General features: G+C 42.8%; 1 protein-coding gene across 2 annotated transcripts in view; it reads right to left on the bottom strand.

The window, feature by feature from the left end:
- Positions 1-4403: 4403 nt before the first annotated feature.
- Positions 4404-18702, bottom strand: part of RSU1 (Ras suppressor protein 1) — a 110638-nt gene continuing 96339 nt past the window's right edge. For both annotated transcript variants that reach the window (XM_064505987.1, XM_064505985.1), the window contains one exon: positions 4404-4882. In XM_064505987.1, the coding sequence (XP_064362057.1) occupies positions 4780-4882 (103 nt within the window). In that variant the 3' untranslated portion in view covers positions 4404-4779. The remainder of the gene's footprint in view (positions 4883-18702) is intronic.

The following is an 18702-nucleotide window of genomic DNA, read 5'->3' as shown; positions in this document are numbered from 1 at the left end:
CGCAGACATTTATAAATTGTTTTGCTTTATAGGCAATTCACCTTAGATCAGAGGAAAGAAAGTATCCAGCAGGGAAAAAAAGCTAACTTTGGGGATGTTACAATAGTTTTCTCCCAGAACATCTGCCAGCCCTGTGTCAGCGCAAAGCAGCAAACACATGGCACGGCTCCTAGCATATAAAGGATGTGTCACTTGCAAGAAGGAGTAGGAGGGAAATAAAGCAAGCTGACAGCTCACATCCTGTGCCATAATCCTAGAAATTGTTAATATTTACAAAATTAACAACCAATATAACCGATGACAATCTCACTCCTCCTGGTTGTCATGAGAATATTAACAGTTACCACCTGCTCCAAATCTAGTAGCATCATTACCCTTCTCCAAAGTGCCTGCTGCTCAGCACAGGCGGAAACGGCACAGACTTGCCCTCTTGCCTTCGGATATACCAGTGACCAACACCAGCACGGAGGCATGAGCCCAGGTAGGGTACTCAAGTGCTGCTGGCGCTCAGTATGCTTCCTTATGGTCACTTTGTGATGGCACTGTTGGAGAAGGGTGGTTGGGAAGAGGTCTTACTCAGCTCCCTCAAAAGCTAGCAAGACTGGGGAGATTTTTCTAGAGCCCCCAATGAGGAGTGAGAGAGTAAGAGAAGCGCAGGGGCCCCAGCACCCGGCCCATGTGCTGCGGCCCCAGGGAGATGAGTCCAGGCGGCTCAGGGAGGAGAGCATCCCCTGGGACACGGGGTGCTGCAGGGAGGCCGGGGCCAGGCTGGACCTCTCAACAGGGTGCCGTCTTGGGGAAATGCTCGTGGTGCTGGTATCACTTGCCAGCTGTAAGGTTGGCAGCTAATTGATGAACAGATGCTAAAGCGTCATTTCCTTCACAGGAAAGACCTGGCTGAACACAAAATAAAGATGCTTGTATTACATGACTCTATGGGAAACATTTTCAGACTAACAACCATAAAAAGGTGAAACTTTTTAGGATCACAAAATACTGCTGCTTCTCACTTCCATTTATAAAAAAAAAAAGACAACATCAGCAGTGCCTAATTCTCAGAGCAGAGCTGTTTGTTCTGTTTTATTTTGCTTTTAACTGTATCTTTCCATGAGGAAGATTGTAGGAGGCAATGCAGGTCCTTGGGGTTAACAGGCACCCTAAGCACAAGAGCAGCGTTCATGGTGCCTGTATGCTCTGGGTTTCTGGCTTCCCCGTCGCTAGCAAGGATCATTCATTCCCTTGGGCCACTCTCTGTATGGGCACAGCAGATCAGTCTCTTCAGGAATTTTCCAAGCAGTCTTCTGGTAATTTTAAAAAGTTTTCTTCGTTAGGGTGCATCATATACAAAAAAATCCCCCAACTGTCTCCAGTGCACTGTATGCAAAATCAAAACAGAGAATTACCTACATTGTTATTTTCAAAGCACTCCCAGGTGCTGTAAAGCTGTGAAAATCCAATTTCCTTCTCCCGGGAGGCATTTTCTCCTTTCAAAGTGGCAAGTTCTTGGCTGTATGAGCGGTTAGCACAAAGAGGCAACCTGAAAGAGCCACTGGGAATGACTGGATGGCAAAAAAGTCCTTTTCAGGGCACACGGAAATCAGAGATCTCACTGTCAAATGAAACCAGTGAAATAATACTGACAGGAGGAGCAAAGGACGGCCTTTCTAGAGCCCCAGATGCCACACCACTGCTTCGCACCTCGAGCAGCGCCAGGGCTCGCTGGAAGGGGTCTCAGCTTGATGGCTGCTATGGTGAAGTGGCCACAGTGACCACCCCAGAGGCCATCAGGAGCTGTGACACTCATGAACTGGTTCCCCGCAGGAGGACAGAGCATTTCCTTTCTTTGTAGTATTGTGGGGAAATAAATGTGACCCAGTAAAATGAAACTAGCTGTTCTTACATACTAAAAAAGCGATGACTCTAGAGAACAGATACATAACACCAGCAATCTCACATTAAAACTGTTGTGTAGTTTGCTCTAAGTTGCCACCTTTTAAAAACACTAAAACATTAGCGTGTTACATCCCCAATGATTTTCTTTTCTTCCCCACTTCTTTTATTCTGCTCTGAACATCTGAAGAGCACTCCTTTCCTCCCATTTTGTTTTCTGTTTGTGCAGCTTTATATATTGCAATTTTACATCATCTTCTCAGATCATTATCTTATTTTTTCATCTTTCTTTTCAAGAGACTTCTCTTTTCCCTATCTGCCACCATCTTCAGTATAATACTTCTCCCTTCAGGATTTCTTTTATCCTTCTCATCTTTATGCCTTTCACTTATTCTTCCCTAGACCCTTCATTCCTGCTTTTGCTTGTCAAAACTCTCTGTGTTTCTTCAACCTTCATGGAAGAAGAAGCAGAAAGGTTGGGTGGAATTTTTTGCTACGGAAACCCAGGAATGTTCCTATTGGTACTTCAGAAATATTGCTGAGGAGAATACGATTCTTCCGACATTTTCAAAATTTCCAACAGCAGCTAATCAAAGTCTGATCCCTCCTTCAAAATCAGCGGCCTCTTTTAAAATCTTACTGGTGTAGCTTTCTACCAGCAACATCATCAGCCCTTCACAAACCAGCCTTTCTTTAGTATTAAAGGCTCTGGCCATGCTTTGAAACTCTTGCAGCCCCTCAGCCTCCACACTTCTCTATCGGAGCCCCAAGGCTGTGGTCGGTGACGGAGGCGTCGCAGGTGCCGCACTGGCTGTGCTCAGCTCTGGCTGGATTTCTGTGCAAACCCGAGAAGAGCCATGTGGCTGCCCAGCTCACAGACGGCCCCATGCAGCTGGACCTACAGTGATTTCAGAGCAGCGGCAGCTTTAGTTGGGGCAGACGTGCTGCCTTGCTCGGGGCATGCAGCCCCGGGTCACTACCACCCCGAAGGGCTGGGCCATGTACAGCACCAGGCACTGGTGCTGGAAGGAGCACCTACAGCCTCTCTCTCTCTTCCCAAAAGATGTGCCCTCGCTATTTACTTGTTCCAAAAGGAATTTACAACACTAGTTTGGGAATCTTCTGACATTTCTTCAGAGCTTTCTGTAGTGTGAATGTGATTGTCATTAGATAGCCTAACGTTTAGTGTCTACATCTAGATTTAACTGTGTGCAGTCTATCAGGTGGCCACTTTTCATTGCGAGTTCTTAATAAGCAGCCAACCCAGCACCTCAGCGGACCTTTTCAACTGGACCTGTTCCCCTAAACCACTTAAGAGGTTTGGAAAATCCTATCTAGAGCTTGTGATAGCTAGAATTGACTCCTGCTGACAAGTCTACCATTTTTACTGTTTTCCATCTGCATATCAGGACTGCCTCATTCTTCGGAAGTACTAAAGACCACTTAAAACATGGGCCTAAAGCTTGAAGCCGACTGCCTATCCCTGCCTGCCAATTCAAAAAATCTGTTACAAAATACTTGCCAATACATTTATTCCTAGACTGAGGCAACCATTTATTACTTAAATATTGGTGTAACCCTAAATCTTATGGAGAGGCTGGGGGTAACAAGAGAGCCTTTAGATACAAAATGGCTTTTACAGAATGTAGCATTTCTGGCATGAGATATTTAAACTTTTTTATTTAACACAGCGCACCTGCCTCAGCAGTCTGGGCATGTTTCCCGGCTTGCTGTCTGGATGATACCAGAAAGTCAGCAATAGGTTGCTCAGGTAAGAAATTCATGAAAGCGGTAATCTGGGGGCAGGAAGGTCCTGACACGATCCATCTAGTTACGAATACTTGTTCTTGCTCCATGAGTTTCCTGGTTAACTTTTGCTCTGCTAAGGCTAAAACTATTTGGAAATCACCGTGTGTAGTTTTGTTTTTTCCCACTGATGAGACCTGAAGCTATTTCAGATGTTAAGCAATTGGTTGTTTAATCACTTCACAACTGCAGCTTCTGAGCTTGGTTGTGGTGCAGGCTTTGTACAGATAAATATAGAACCTGTGGCATTTGCAAAAGTCATTTGGAACAGTTCTTCAATTCAAGCATTTTCATGGTAGAGATTAAATACATTATTTGGGTTTTCTGCTTAAAAAAATCACTTAAAAATTGGCAGAAATAACATTTTCTTCAAATGAGAAAGTTCTCTTTCCCCAAATTGAGGCTGGCAGTTGGCAGCTCTTTACACAGATACAGTTTTTTTCTTTCCTCTCTCCCTTCCCTTACGCCCCAATTTTAAAAAAAACCTTCAGGGCAAAAAAGCAAGAAACAGCAATGTGAAAAAGCAATGGAAACTGATTAAAAATGTTCACTCCTTGAACAGAATGTTTCACATTTTAACTAACTTCTAACAGATAAAGTGCTATCAGATTCCTACAAAAGAAATTAACACATGGCAGGAAACCGGACACATATATTTCTCAAGAAAATCAGTTTTTGGAAGTCCTACTCAAGAAAGTGAAACATGATACAAATAAAGATCTTTATTAAAATCATCTGCAATATTATATGAAATTTAATATAGTATAATATAGGTGCAGAAAAAATCTGGTATTAACAGAACGTGATACACATGAACAGAGGACATTAATATACATATAAATAGAAAAGCTAAAATGTGTTTGACAGTGATGTATTAAATGGCTAATAAATGTGATCATAATTAGGAGAATATGTAATTTTGTATTCCTTAAGCAGTATCATATGAAGCAGTACACATGGTAAATTGCTTTTACTTATAGACTCTGCTTTCTTATAACACGAGTAACACGAGATATGTAGGAATATTGTAGGCACATGCAAAAAATTTTAAAAGACATAAAAACAGAGGCTCAAGCCAGTGACTTATTTGTTCTTGGCTGCCAGGGGTTTACGACTGATCTTCTTTGACTTGTCGTTGTTCTTCTTTGGAGGTTCCGGGTTCGCCTGCATGTGTCTGCCATAGAGACTGCAAGGAAGCGAGACAAAGAACATTTGTGACACAACCACTACCACAGGCTTTTAATCTACAGCATGCATAAACAATGCATCTGGTTAGTAGAAATAAAAAAAATGGAGGCTCTTTATGCTTATTTTGCCTCAATACACTGAGTTTACTATTAGACCTCATGCTGCAGTCCATAATATTCATTTTCTGTGACTTACCAGGAGAGTAGTACCGGGAAGAAGAGGCCTTTGGAGCAGCGAAGGAGCAATCAGTTTTGCCTTCGGAAACCAGCATTCCATGGTTACGGAATTACGGCTTAGAAGGCTGCCAGTGTGTGTATTCAAGTTGACAATGACAAAAATTGGGTTGAACTGGAGAGATAGAGTGCCCACTTACAGCAAAGTGAGCATCATCCCTAACCAGAAAACCCACGGGCTTGATAATGTGACAGAGAGTAATGGTGTCACAGCCTTCTCTGCTGCTCACACATGATTGATAGCACTGGGACAGCTACCAACACATCAATGCCACATTAGTAAGTACCACTGATTAAATGTTGACAAAGTATCCTACAATTAAGATGGCTAGCATTCACAGCAAAGCTAAATAGACTACATGGCTGAGAGGATCTAGCTAAATATCATGCAGTAATTAATAGATAATTTATGAGTAATCCTGATTAAACTAAATTAAAAACCTACCCAAAATAAATACAGCTCAAGCTTAGCTTCCCGTATTGACATGAAGTGTTTTTTGAGGACCTACTTTGTGGGGGTGTCAGTTTAGCTACAAGGGAACAGAGCTGAGCGTTGCTTCTGCTCACTCAGCTGCACACACACCAGGAATGTTGCCGCAACTACTGAACGCCCTCTGAAAGGTGTCCCCCTCCTCATACCTCAGCCGACTTCTGCTGGGTGTCTGCTCCAGCCCCATACTATAACATGTTGGCTGTTGCCAACAAAGTTGGAGACTAACTTTTAAAAACTGAAAGGAATTTTGCTACTGAAAAAGCTAACCGCCATTTCCCACGAGAGTCTTCTATGACAGACACTCCACCTTTCAGTGATGGGATTTGTCAGAAAACAGGACAAGTCTAGGGGCTTGGGGTCGAGAAGCTCCGAGACTTCTCCTAGAACTGCCTTTTGGCATGTTGAAACCTGGATCGGTCGCTGTCAGCACTGCTGCCACAGAACCCAGGCACTGCATTTTCATGTATTTGTGGCATACAGAGGGTCCTACTGGTCACAAAAGAGCTGTAATGGTCCATTACATACACTTGTGTGTACGCGCTCCCCCTCTGAAATTCATGTACATAGCTGGCGTGTCTGTCCACCCCTTTTTGTGAAGAAGGACCAGATACAGATCATTTTCCTGCTTTTGCTTAGTCCTGTCCAGACAGAATTTGTTACTCATTACATGCTGTTGCTTATCCGGAAAGCATGACCTGATACACCATTTTGCAGTGCATATCAACCTGAGCGAAGAAAGTCCATCTCTCTGCAGAAGATAAAATGACTCTTAGGTACAGCTAGATGTTCATTAATCCACCCATAGCAATGCCTGCAGTCGAAAGCCTTGCTCCCAGTACACAGGCTGAGCACACAGGGGAGATGCCTTAGGTTACAAACAGTAGTAATTTTAGTCCTAAGAAAAGGCAGAACTGGCTTAGGGATGCTGATGAGAACATTTCTGGCTTGCCGGCTGCTTGTAATCTCAGCCGGTGAGGAGATCCTGCAGCCCTGCCCACAAATCTGTAAGTCCCTAGGAGCAAGCCCTGTGGCACAGAGGGTGTATGAATCCCTACATAATTTTCCAAATGCTGCCCCACCTCTTGGCTTGCTTCTGCTACAAGGAGGCTACTGATGTGGAAGTAGGAAGGATAATTTGCTCCAGCAAAGATGTGAGTTTGCCCCGGTAATGTAGGACATGAGCTACGAGGTGTTCCCAGGCCCTGTGTGCTGTTGGGAGTTCTGCGCCTCACTGGGCATGGGCACATTAATTCTCTGCTCTGAGGACCTGGAAGATGGTTTCCTACACTGGACATGACAGTCTGCCATAGGAGATCTGAAGCTTGAAGAAACTTGCTGTGATCAACACACAACCAAAAATGCAGGGATGGTGTCAGCCCCTTTTACTTTGCAGGCTGAAACTAATTTCACCAGCAAAGGATTGTCCCTGCTTCTTATATGGAGTCTGGTAGACTATTCAGGCATGGGGGTCCACTGCCAACTGTATGCAAGAGATACTGAACACAGATCCAAATAGACACTGATGCTCTTGAATTCCCATGGTATGCGGCATGGCTGTGGAGCAGCTATTTATTTCAGAAAGGGAGAGATTTTAGCCAAGACATACTGAAGTCAGGAGGTTGAAACCTACCAACAACTGCTCTGAGCTTTACTGTGCTGCATCTGGAGACACTTCATCCCTCGAGTTCCTGAATGCCCATGAGGGATTAGCGCTTCTCGCAGAGTGAGGTGGAGTGGAAGCATTCATTTTTCACTCCCTCAGCAATTGTAGTTTTACATCATGCTGCTAGACAGGCCGCTGCCAAGGTGCACTGTTCCCAAAACAGCCTTGCTCAAGGAAATTGTAACAGTAAACCAAGACATTACTTCACCTTGCTGAAATTTTATGTATGCCATCACCTGTTATCAGCAAGGAATCAAATGTCATTTCCTGACCACGCAGACAGCCCTGAACCTCTATGATAACTGCATGCTAACTATTAGCTGGAACACACATATATTTTTCTCTTTATAAGAGGCACAGTCCCAACACCACAAGGCTATATTTTATCCAAGTACATAGTAAGTGTACTAATCGAAAACCCATCCTAATGGAAGGGGTTAAGTGAGTCGAGGAAGGGAAGATAGGGAAGAAGATGTTTTGGAATCAGGAAATCACATCACTGTTGAAGAGCCCAGAAATATTTCAGCTGTCATCAAGGAGGTTGTCTCATTAGAAACCAATTTAAGGTAGAAGAAGTCAGAGGACGAAGCACCTTGTTCTCAACTATCTGCAATTGAGCATTTGAACCACTGTCAGCAATAATGTTATAAAGCTGAGAAGTCAGCAACTGAGAGGCGGAAATGCATGCTGAAATGTGTGTAGTTAAATACTCCACTAATATTCAAGTTGCTTTTTGGTTCCAGAGAAATAGTGTTACCTTGCAGTAGAATGTGAGGTTTTTCATACAAGAAAGTCCCCATTTCGGACTTCAAGTACTGAATTAACAGCAAATTCATGTATCCGAGCACTAAAGGACCGAGTGGATGGGAGCAGAAGTTCCCTGTGGCTGTGCCATGTCTTCACCCTGCTGCTGCCCCACAGCTCCTTCTCCCCATTAGTGCTGACACAGACAGGACTAGAGTGGCCTTAGCATTTTTCAGGTGTTACATATGAGTTTCTGCTCAGGTTTGTTTAGGATACACTTTTTTGCTTTGGGAACTTTGCATGAATTTTCTGCTCAGATGACCCCTCTGGCATTAATTCTGTCTCTTATTTTCTGCTTTCTCAGTGCAAATTTTCAAGTTTGTGGCCTGGCAGAGTTCAGATTAGAGATCTTCTTCTGAGGTAGAAGGGTGTGGTGGGAATTCTACTGATTACATCGATGCTTTTGAAGCAGAGAAACTGAATATTGACACCTTTAAATAAACTTTGAAATCCTGGCAAAGTCTACTTGGGCTTTTGACTACGAAATGATATTCAGCAACCACTGCATGTACCAAGCAGTAAAAATTCCAGCTGACCTATAAGTATTTTTGGTAGCAGTTTTTCTTTGATACTTGCTACTTATGATGTTCACTAATGATGCAGTGCTCCAGCACTGAGTGCTCCAGCAATTTTCCCCCACACATGCAAACATTATGTTAATACTAGTAGCAGATCTGCATAAGTTGCAGATATCTGCAGCACTTTTACATTCTTTTTATCTGTTCTCATGTACGACCACTTCTATCGGCATATGCACCCCAAAACTTCATCCAGAAAAGTAATTATGGGGGTTGAAGTAAACAAATTGAATGTATCTACTGTACTTAGGTTTCCCTGGCAAAGTTCCAAGCAAGTTTCAGCTGCACATTGCTATCTCAGCTGAAGATAAATGCTTTACAATCTATCACAGTAGTCTGCTACGCAAAGAGCAAGGATCAGACGTATTTAGATTACATAAGCCTTCGCAGACAGGGACTCTTGCTCTTGTGTTTGCACACATCAAATATGAGAAGACATATGGTGTCACAACAACATTTAAATACAATAATGACTGTGAAAATGCCTCTGGGACAGAATTTGCCTTCTGTTACACTAGGGAAAAGAGAAATCACAATTTTCAGTGAACTTGTAGTACAACAACAGACACCACTTTTATAGCTCCCAAGGGGAAAAAAAAACACAACAGAAAAACAAAAGAAAAAAAAGTAGTTGAATTGATCCTCATGGAGAAGTTAACTATCTGAATTACAGGAGGACCTAAACCCCTTTGAAACAGAGTTTGTATACCCAGTCCTTAATGATTTTGATCCCGCTTGGAAGGACATGGCCACAGAAACTCTTGCTTGCAGGTCACCACCGCCTGTCTGCCAAGCTGTATTAACTAACTGTGTACATGCTCTCGGTCTGCTGTCACTGAGAGGTAAAACATGTTAGGCTGAGACACTAACACGCCTTCCTCGGCAGCGGAGGCCAGCTTAAAACAGGGACACAGACAGTTTTGCAGCCCAGCTGATGGATGGTAGTTCACTAAGGGATGGCACCTTGATACATTTGTTTGCATATGACTGGACCCTCAGCAAAGGCAGATGATCTTGATAAACAGAGACAGGAATATCAAGGCGGATTGTGCCGACTCTTTTTAGGCCAGATTTGCGAGATGAGTGCTGATAATATGTGCACAGCTGGCACCTTTACACTTGATATTTGAGAACATCACATCTTCATGGGGATGTTATAGCTCTGCAGAGACTGCTGCACGCAACTCTCAGTCAAAAGCCTCGCCTAAAGAATAACATCTGGAATGCAAATAAATACTTCGTGTATTTGCAATTTGCAGCAACAGTCAGAAACTGGTCATTATAACCACAATTAACAAACTGCTGAGCCCTTGTAAACTCAGTAGCTACTGTATTGTATGCAGCCTTCTCATTATGTCCACTTAAAGGGGAAATCAAATGCAAGGCTGAAAACGCAGAAAACCCTCAGACAGAGATTTCCAGTTGCTTTTACTCCTGATATGTATTTTTCAAAGTAAATATTTAACAAAAATCTCTTGAGAACACAAATGTTTCTTTGTATGCAAACATAAACATAAACAAAATCTCATGTATTCTCTATCTGCCCCACTGGAGGTAAGGAATGAGAGCACTATGGCTGCTGCAGCAAAACTAACAATATCAAGCGAGAAAGATGCTCATTAAACTTCATCATTCTGTCTACTTTAATGACGCTTTTACTTAATAAAAATTCCCTGAGCAGTTGCAAGGATATTAGGCAAGGTCTTTGGTTATGTATCAGGGGTCTAAGCTGTCACTAGCAAGCACGCAGTTCAGGAGGGGCATTCCCAAGAGGAAACAGTGAATACAGCTTTCTTGTAATAAATTCAGAGAGAATCAATAACCGCAGCCTGCTACGTTACTTAAGCATTTAAGAAGTAGGTGATCCTTCTAAATTAAACTATGAATTGCTAAATGTTGCAATTTACAGTACAAGCTGAGGCATGGAGTCTTGTAATTTGAAAGTGTACAGTCTCGCTCCTAAAATCTCTGAATTTAAAAAAGAACCATAGTTAAAAGTTCAAAAAGACATTTTTTAAAAAAAAACTCAGTACAATTTTCTCCAAAATTTTCTCTCTTGTATAACATAAATTGTATACAATTGTATAACATAAACTGTATACAATTGTAAACTGTAGCTAAAGGCTAGATATTTTCAGAAATAGAAAGAGTGAACTAGTGTAAACATTTAAAAATATTGCTAAATAAATAAACCAGTAGTTTTAGCCACTTTCAATCTTTAACCAGACTGCTTGGACCTTTCAGAACAGTGTTTGTAGATACCTGTTTGATGCACATTAGTTTTCTTAATAGAATTTCAAAAATCAGCCATAAGGAGTGTATTACCCTTTCACTTTATTTCTGTGACAGATCTATAGGGTGAGTATGCAGAATAGAAAGGAAACGCACAGTTAAACACGATCCTGGTGAGATACTATACTCAAGTATGTACCATAATATGAAAGACAAATGAGAGAGATGCCAAGGCTGCTTGACTTTCCAAAATCTAAAGCCTAGATTTAGCCAGGTTTTTAGAGCTCACACCCAACTTAAAACATGAGTATTTACAGTGACCTTAATAAGATGGTTCTCAGGTCCGCCTGCTGAATCAGGGTAGGGGAAAGGCTAAATCGATAATGACGGTTAGTCTGTATTAGTTAAAATTCACACGCACTTATTGCAAGCTTCTTTTGCCCAGGCAGTTTTTGCATAGATTATTGCTGTTTCAGTATCTCCTCTAAGCAACTGAGACTGGCCTTTTCCTCTGCTGGTTTGTTAGTTCCTCCAGCCATGTCCTCCCAGGAAGGAGGCAGACCCTGGGGTTCAATTTGCTGGTAGTGTGCCAATCAAGAGAAAAGAAGAATTAAAACTATTTTACAAGTGGCAAATTATTTTGGTAGTCTAGCAGTAATTCATTTTTCTTCTCTTAGGTAAAAGTTGGATTATTTAAACTAATAAAAACATTACCTGGGTAAGTGATAAAAAAAAATCTGGTTTCCTTGCAAGCTTGGATGGCAAGCTGCATTTTTTGGATTCTTAATAAGATGAACAGACAAGCGTGACTCATTTTATTCAGCTAATTTTTTGCCCCTTGTTTGCAAGTGCTCTGAGAGCAGATGGCAGTAGTGTCAGAGATGTTCATCATCTGAAACTCTCAGCAAATTTCTTCCAAAAAATCAGCTTTGGCCTGTAATCTGTTTGTGTACCAGCTCATTCTTCATACTCGGAAATTCAGGCAGTGCTGGCTGGTTAAACAGCTCAGGTGCTGGGGTTTCTGCTTGTCTGGTACTTCGTAAGAGTATCTGGGCTACTAAAGCTGCAGTTCTCACATACTGTAAAACTGATCCACTATTCTTAGATTTATAATGTTTTGTCTTCCTTTATTCCCCCACTCACACTCAGATACCCCCTGATACTTCAGAAAGCCTCTACACCCCAAATCCTAGCCCCCAAGACACTCCTGAGTGTAACAACCTGTGGTATTTTTCCCTTCCTTCCACCTGCTCCAATAATCTTCATAACCCAACGTTTCTGCAGAGTGTGCCCAGGCCCCACTAATCCCTCCAACTCCTGCAAATGTCTTCCAAGAGACTCACTGCATCCCTAGGCAGAGCACTGGAAATCCCAGTGCTTCCAGGGTCATCTTCATGCTACCTTCAACCACAGAGATGGCCCAACAGGTAATTACTCACCTCTTCCCAGCATGGGTTGCTTGGCCCTAGCTGGGGAACCTCAGCTCTCCAGGAGGAGCATGATGCTGCTCGGGATGCTGCTCTGACCATCTCACCACCCAGCCCAGTCTGGCTTGGACACGGAGGAGGAGGAAACAGCCTGTGCCGCACTAGCTGGCCGTTACCACGCTTGTCCATGTTATTAAATACAAGCTTAACATAGCCGCCAGAGCAAGAGCTTGAAGAAGTGGAAGCTAGAAGAAAGTGGGGGAGAGAGAAAAAAGCATGCTGGATTTTCTGGGGTCCACTCCCAAATCCCTCACGTATTAAAAATCTCAAAAGAAGTACATCCTTCCCAGTGTAAGAATCACGGCATTAAGGCACGGGCTGTATTGGGCACCCTGAAATAGTCTGGTTTAGGTCTTGTTTGCAGTTTCACATTTTGGAGCCCGAGTCAGACAAGAGCCATGGGATTCAGTACAGGTGGTGAGCTAGATGTCCAAGCCCATGTTGTTATAGTCAGTGGAGGTCTGATTAACAGTCAGTGGAGCAGAGAGAGCCTTTTGGCTTACCAAATATAAGCGTCTGCTGTGAGATGCTTAGCTGCTTTCTAGATTCTGTTATAGATTTCCACTGACGACAATGGAGATCGTACACTCTGCAGAAACGATAGCTCACATATAAACACTTACATTTAGATGTCTTAAAATGCTAGATGAAACCCACCCAGAGAAACCACTTCTTTTCTGTTCCCTCTTTGGCACACACTTGCAAGCTGTTGGCTACATTATATTACAGACGCATCTGAGCCATATAGTCCAACACTGACTTCTTGTGAATTCCTTTTTAAAAACACTCCAAGTGTCAATAAGCAAAAATAGTATTCTGCCAATATTGTCCTAGGGCTCGCCATCTCAATTAACGTGTAGAATTGTCTCCTCCAAACAAGCCCATTCACCCCATATGGCTCTCGGTCACCGGAGCTGTCAGTCTTTACACTTGACCATTCAATTCCACACAGTTCCCTTCTGCCAGATTCCCCACCCCAGGCTCTCCCCTTTACATTTGCTGTGTCATATACTGCTGATTGCCTGAAGCAGAGGAAGAATCAGTCTCGTCTTGCCCTGTCTATTACGTTTTTTCTCTAAAGGTTACTGTCAGAGACAGACCCTGACCAGCTGGACCTCTGGCCTGAGCTCAGGTGCTCCCTGTGGTGCTCCTCGCCATAGCAGCATCAGTCCTGCAGGGATGGTTCAGCAGCCTGAACAGCAGTGATGAAGTGAATACAGTCCAGCTGGACATATAAGCAAGTGGTAGGTCCCTCTCTCAGGGGAGATATGTGTGTGGGGGGGATATGTGAGCTGAGGCAATTATGATTTACAAACATCTGCTCTCCTACAGAGCTGGCAATTGCTGGATAATTTTAATTCTGCCAGACATGTCAGCTCTTAAAATGGTTAATTTAATTCACACTTCTTTGAACTCACTATCCTGCATGTTAAGGAGAACTACATTTTTTTTTCCAAAAAGGAATTCCAAGTAGGTGCTAGGCAGCTCTTTAATTAATATGCAGTAATAAAAGAAAGCCATCTCCTGATATTCTCAGAGGCCAGCGGCCTTTTGAAACAGGTACTTAAAATGAGAGGCTTGTTAGCGGAGCACAGCTGGAAGCTCATAAAAACCTAGCAAAAAAAGTCTTTTAAGGGGAAAAGTACAGGCCAAGATCTGCAAAACTGGTTAATGACTTTGCTCATTCAACTTCAAAGAGCTTACAAGAAATGTGGCTTTTGGCAGATATGTTTTTGAAAGCACATGCCACACTGGCACCTGTCTTCTGAAAATCAGACCTATCTAATACATAGGAAGCTGGGCACTGAAAATCTCAGCTCTAATACAAAGCCACGGAAACAGACAAAGGGGACCTCCATCGAACTGTCCAAAGACAGAAAGAAGAGGATGCATTTGTATCTTTAAAAATAGAGAGAAATCCAAATTAAGATTTCATTTAAGGAGTCTATTATGTTGATAAAATAACCCCCACCAGTCCCAGAATAATGCGAAGGCAGCCTGAGAGAACCAAGAAGAACAAGATTCGTTTCTGCACCTGGATAGAGTCCTATCAAATTACCTCAGTTATGACATATGTCTCATCCGGGACTCACATCTCGAAGTGCATCCAGGAGGGCTGATCTCCCTGCTTACACTCCATTTAAAATAGATCAGTGAGTAGTTCATCTACATACGCAGCCTCTGCATCAACTCCAGTCATGGGGAAACTTCCTAAGTCAAAACCTTAAGTCCTTACTGCTGAAAATTCTCACCGACTTCAGTGGAAACTAAGGTATTTTAGCGCTTGTTTTCTTTTCACACATCAAAGAGTACTTTCCCACTTACATATGACCAGAAAAAAACAATGTAGTGACAGAAATGGGAATCATCTGCAAACCTGGGGGCTGAGGTATACACTAGAACAAATGACATCCTCCATCTAAGGAATAAAAAGGAATTAAAAGCTGCAGAATCTGCATAAACAGGCTCAGCGTTTTTAGCAAAAACCAGCACAGGTGGCTGCAGAGCAAAATGTATGATTGAGAAGAAAAAGGCTGTTCAAGTGAGAAAGAAGTGTGGTCTGTTTACTTGAAGTCATCTGTATCGTCACAACCCTTGTCTTTATGCATTTCTAACTCCATGAGCACATAGTGACAAATTTGCACTCCATACCATTTCAGTGAATTGTGTTGGTGGGACTGTACTCAGGGCCACTGATCTGGGAACAGGCACACCTGCCTGCTCTCAAACCAACCTGGAGGGGCATTGAACATGGTACAGAAAACATACTGATATGCGGCACAGTCTCATCTTCCTTGGGCAGACTTCGGACTTGAAGACTCCTTGAGTCTTCTTCATTCTTGTGTTCTTTTAATGTTCTTGCCCACACAGAGTCCTCTGGACTGAAGCAAAACAGCGCTCACTTTTCCTTCTGAATGCCACACTAAGGAGTTCAATGCTTAGTTAAATTCCCTTATATAATCTTTAGTATTGATTTACTACATGCATTTTGCTGTGCATCTAACTAACGCTAAAAAGAAAAGGAAAACAGAAGGTAAAAATAGCTGAATGCAAACTAAGGAACTTTAAGTTATTTTACAGTTGGCAGGTATGTATTTCTTTCCCAGTAACTGGATGAAGTGTACCAATAAAATCTACAGAACAGGGACTCTGGGGAAATACAGATACACATAGCCGCCTTCTTCCTTTTTTTTTTTTTTTTAAACAAATTCTGAAGTGTCAGAGTTAATCTAAGCCCGCTCTGCTGCACACAGAGGATGGCTGATGTCATTGACAGTGGTAGGGCAACATTTGGGGACTGCAATTCTCCATGAACAGGGTTTGCAGGGCTGCCCTGCTCCACTGGGCTGGCTCACCTGCCTCTCCCACGGTGTCTGCCTTTGTCATCGCTACCGGTTGTAAGGCTGTCTGCCTGATGGCTACTCAAACCGGACATGAAGGCTGAAGAGCGATGAGGGACACAGTGAGAGGGTAGGGACCCAACCAACCCAACGCCCCGTGTCAGTCCCTCCTCCATAACCCATGAAGGTGATTTAATAGAAGAAACTCCTTCTGGAGCACTATGCAAAGCTGAGGGGCCACTGTGTAAAAGGGGTATAGGACTTCTTAGAGGACGCCTAGGAGGACCCTGGGGATTGAGCAAAAAGTATTTGAGGATACCAGACTTCTTACAGGATGTTTAGGAGCAGGGCCAAAAGAGGAGAAAGGCAGGAATCAAGGCAGATGGGGGAGAAAAAGTGCAGGAAAATGGAGAGAAAGGAAGGGATAAACGAGGCCAGTTGCATGCAAGCAGAAGGCTGGTCAGTACGCTTGCTTGGCCAAGCCTGATCACCTCCAGTCTGTCCTACCTTCTTATTAAACTCTACTTCTAATTATTTTCTGTGCAAGTTTGCTCTCTATTCTGAGAGCATGTGTATGCGATCCACCAGTGAACTGCAAGCCAGACCAGCCAGTCAATAGGTGCTGGATATAGGAGAGACCCACATTTTGGGAGCCAGATACCAGAGGGACCACTGAAATGGTGTTTTCCCCGAGCACTGATCTGTACAAATGGGGTCAGGCTGTTTGTGCTCTCTGTGTTTATGCAAGTGCCTGCCCTCCTGCCACGCTAATCTGTCGGTGGCCAGTGGTGTTTATATAGTATTTGTGTATATACGTGTTTGGAATTTGTGCTCAGACTCGCTGCCAGCTGGACATAGGAACAGGGCTAAGGTGAAGCTGCTCACTGCGGCCGGCCCAGGAAGGAGGAGTCCACTGGATTGGCCTCCCTTAAATACTAATAGGAAAAGAGATGAAATTAAAAAACTCACTTCACCTTCCTGACACAGCTGTAAAGGGTTTACAGGACTGTAAAGTGTGGAAGTATGCAGGATCATTATAGTATCATGTCTGAAGTCCTGCACATCACAGACTGCAACATTTCACTCAGTTATCTGAATTAGCTGTGTCTGATTCATGTTTGATTTACCTTCCAGAAAGGCTGTTCCAGGGGAATGCTCTTGGATTAAATTTTTAAACTTGCATAACGGGTTAATGCAAAGATTGAATTTTGCCATCTTCCTTGTGAAATCTCCTTCCGGTTCCCAGATACAGCCCTTTTGACTACCACTACCCGCTGACCACTGGCTCAAGCAGATGTTGATATTCCAGACACTCTGATGAGTTGTCCTCAGATAGGCCCACGTATGTGTGAAGGAGCAAGGAGATCCAAAGTCAATTTCAAAGGCGTTTTCACTGTTCATATCAAAATGTGGGAATTTTGAAAGCTACAGATCATTATGGAGAGATGAATTAGGTTGAGAGACACGTAGGTTTTCCACTTCTATACATTTACTGTGGCAGACCATAGATGGTCACACAGATACCATCCAATAAAATGGAACAGAGTATTCACTGCATTTTCCAGTCAATTTTGAACAAAGCATCATACCATTAATATTTGGCAAACGAGTACTATGTTAAGCAAACCTTTGGTGTTTTTCCATGGCTGTTACAATGCAGACAAAGCTGTTTAGATTCTTTTCAGGAGGGACCTATGTTATGTGGCAGCCAATAATCTTTATGGTAACACTGCAATGAAAATGTCGCTTACTGTAATGAGCGGAGATCATAAGTTAAGCCCCCAGCTACCTTTCTATTATTTTTCATTATACTCTTTCCGGGTTTGTTATGTTTCAAGAGTACTCAGGGAATTACACCAAACTAGGCTCACTAGTCAGCTGTTCATTACTCAGACCATACCGAAACTGAGCAATCAGCAAACTGAACCAGCCTGGAGGTAACACAAGGCACTAACATTTGTTTGAATATTTACCATTTTTTTTAGCTTGTCCTCTTTCTTAAAGCTCAGTTCTGAAAACAAGCTTGTCTACATTTGGAGGCGCTTCTGAAACAACAGGAAGACCACAAAATATCTTTTCATGCAATTAACGCCTTGAGAGAAGGACTGGACTTCCTTTTGTCTCCCAGAAACAAACCCTAACGTACTCATTTTTGCAGTATTTTTCCCAGATTTGTGTTCCATTGTGCCAGATGATCTGGGTGAGACAAGAAGTCTCACTTGCTAGGTGAATCCTTCTAACCCTACGAGGGTGACCACTCCATCACAGAGCTTTACATTGCCTTCCTTCCCCCAAAGCAAAATGGTACAGCATTTGAAAAGCAGCAGTTTCACCTTTCTGCCCATTTAAAAAACCTTCTTTGGAAATAACAGCAATGGATGTAAAGAAATATGCTCTGATATCATCTAATCTGCATGATACCCTGAGTTCCTTTCAACTTGCTTCAAGGCCCACAGTGTGCAGGATGCAGAACCTTTTGGAAAAAAAGGCTTCCTTCTCCCTCGATGTCCATTAAGATGAAATGGCAATATGTGTTCAGCCTGACTCTAGTTCAATAAAATGCATAAAAGTTTTCCTTCTGACTTCAGCGGGTGCAAGGTTTGGCTTTAATTGTCAAGCAGTCTATGCTTGACAACTGAAAATTGAATAGTGTACACTGCACAGGAAAGGCCTTCCTGTGAGATGGTCTTATCACGATTGTCTTGGAAATCATCTGAATTTCTTATTTTAGCTCTCTGCTGAACAGAGTGATTCGGAACGTGCAAAGATCTCCAGATTACTCATGGCTAAGAATTACAATAGAGGTTTCAGAATAGTTTGTCTTGTCATTAGTGTTAGCAATCGAGGCATTTCTCTGAAACTGTGCAGAAACAAACACCTCTTTATGATGGCAATCGAGCAGCATGTTTTTCAGTATTTAAATCATCCTGGCATGGTCATTTTCATGAAGCTTTTCCATGCAAGCAAACAGGCAAACTGCACTGGTG

The sequence above is a fragment of the Dromaius novaehollandiae genome, chromosome 2, assembly GCF_036370855.1.
Source record: "Dromaius novaehollandiae isolate bDroNov1 chromosome 2, bDroNov1.hap1, whole genome shotgun sequence".
Taxonomy (NCBI): domain Eukaryota; kingdom Metazoa; phylum Chordata; class Aves; order Casuariiformes; family Dromaiidae; genus Dromaius; species Dromaius novaehollandiae.
Note: the sequence above shows the minus strand (reverse complement) of the source record. Positions and strands in the feature narration are given on the sequence as shown.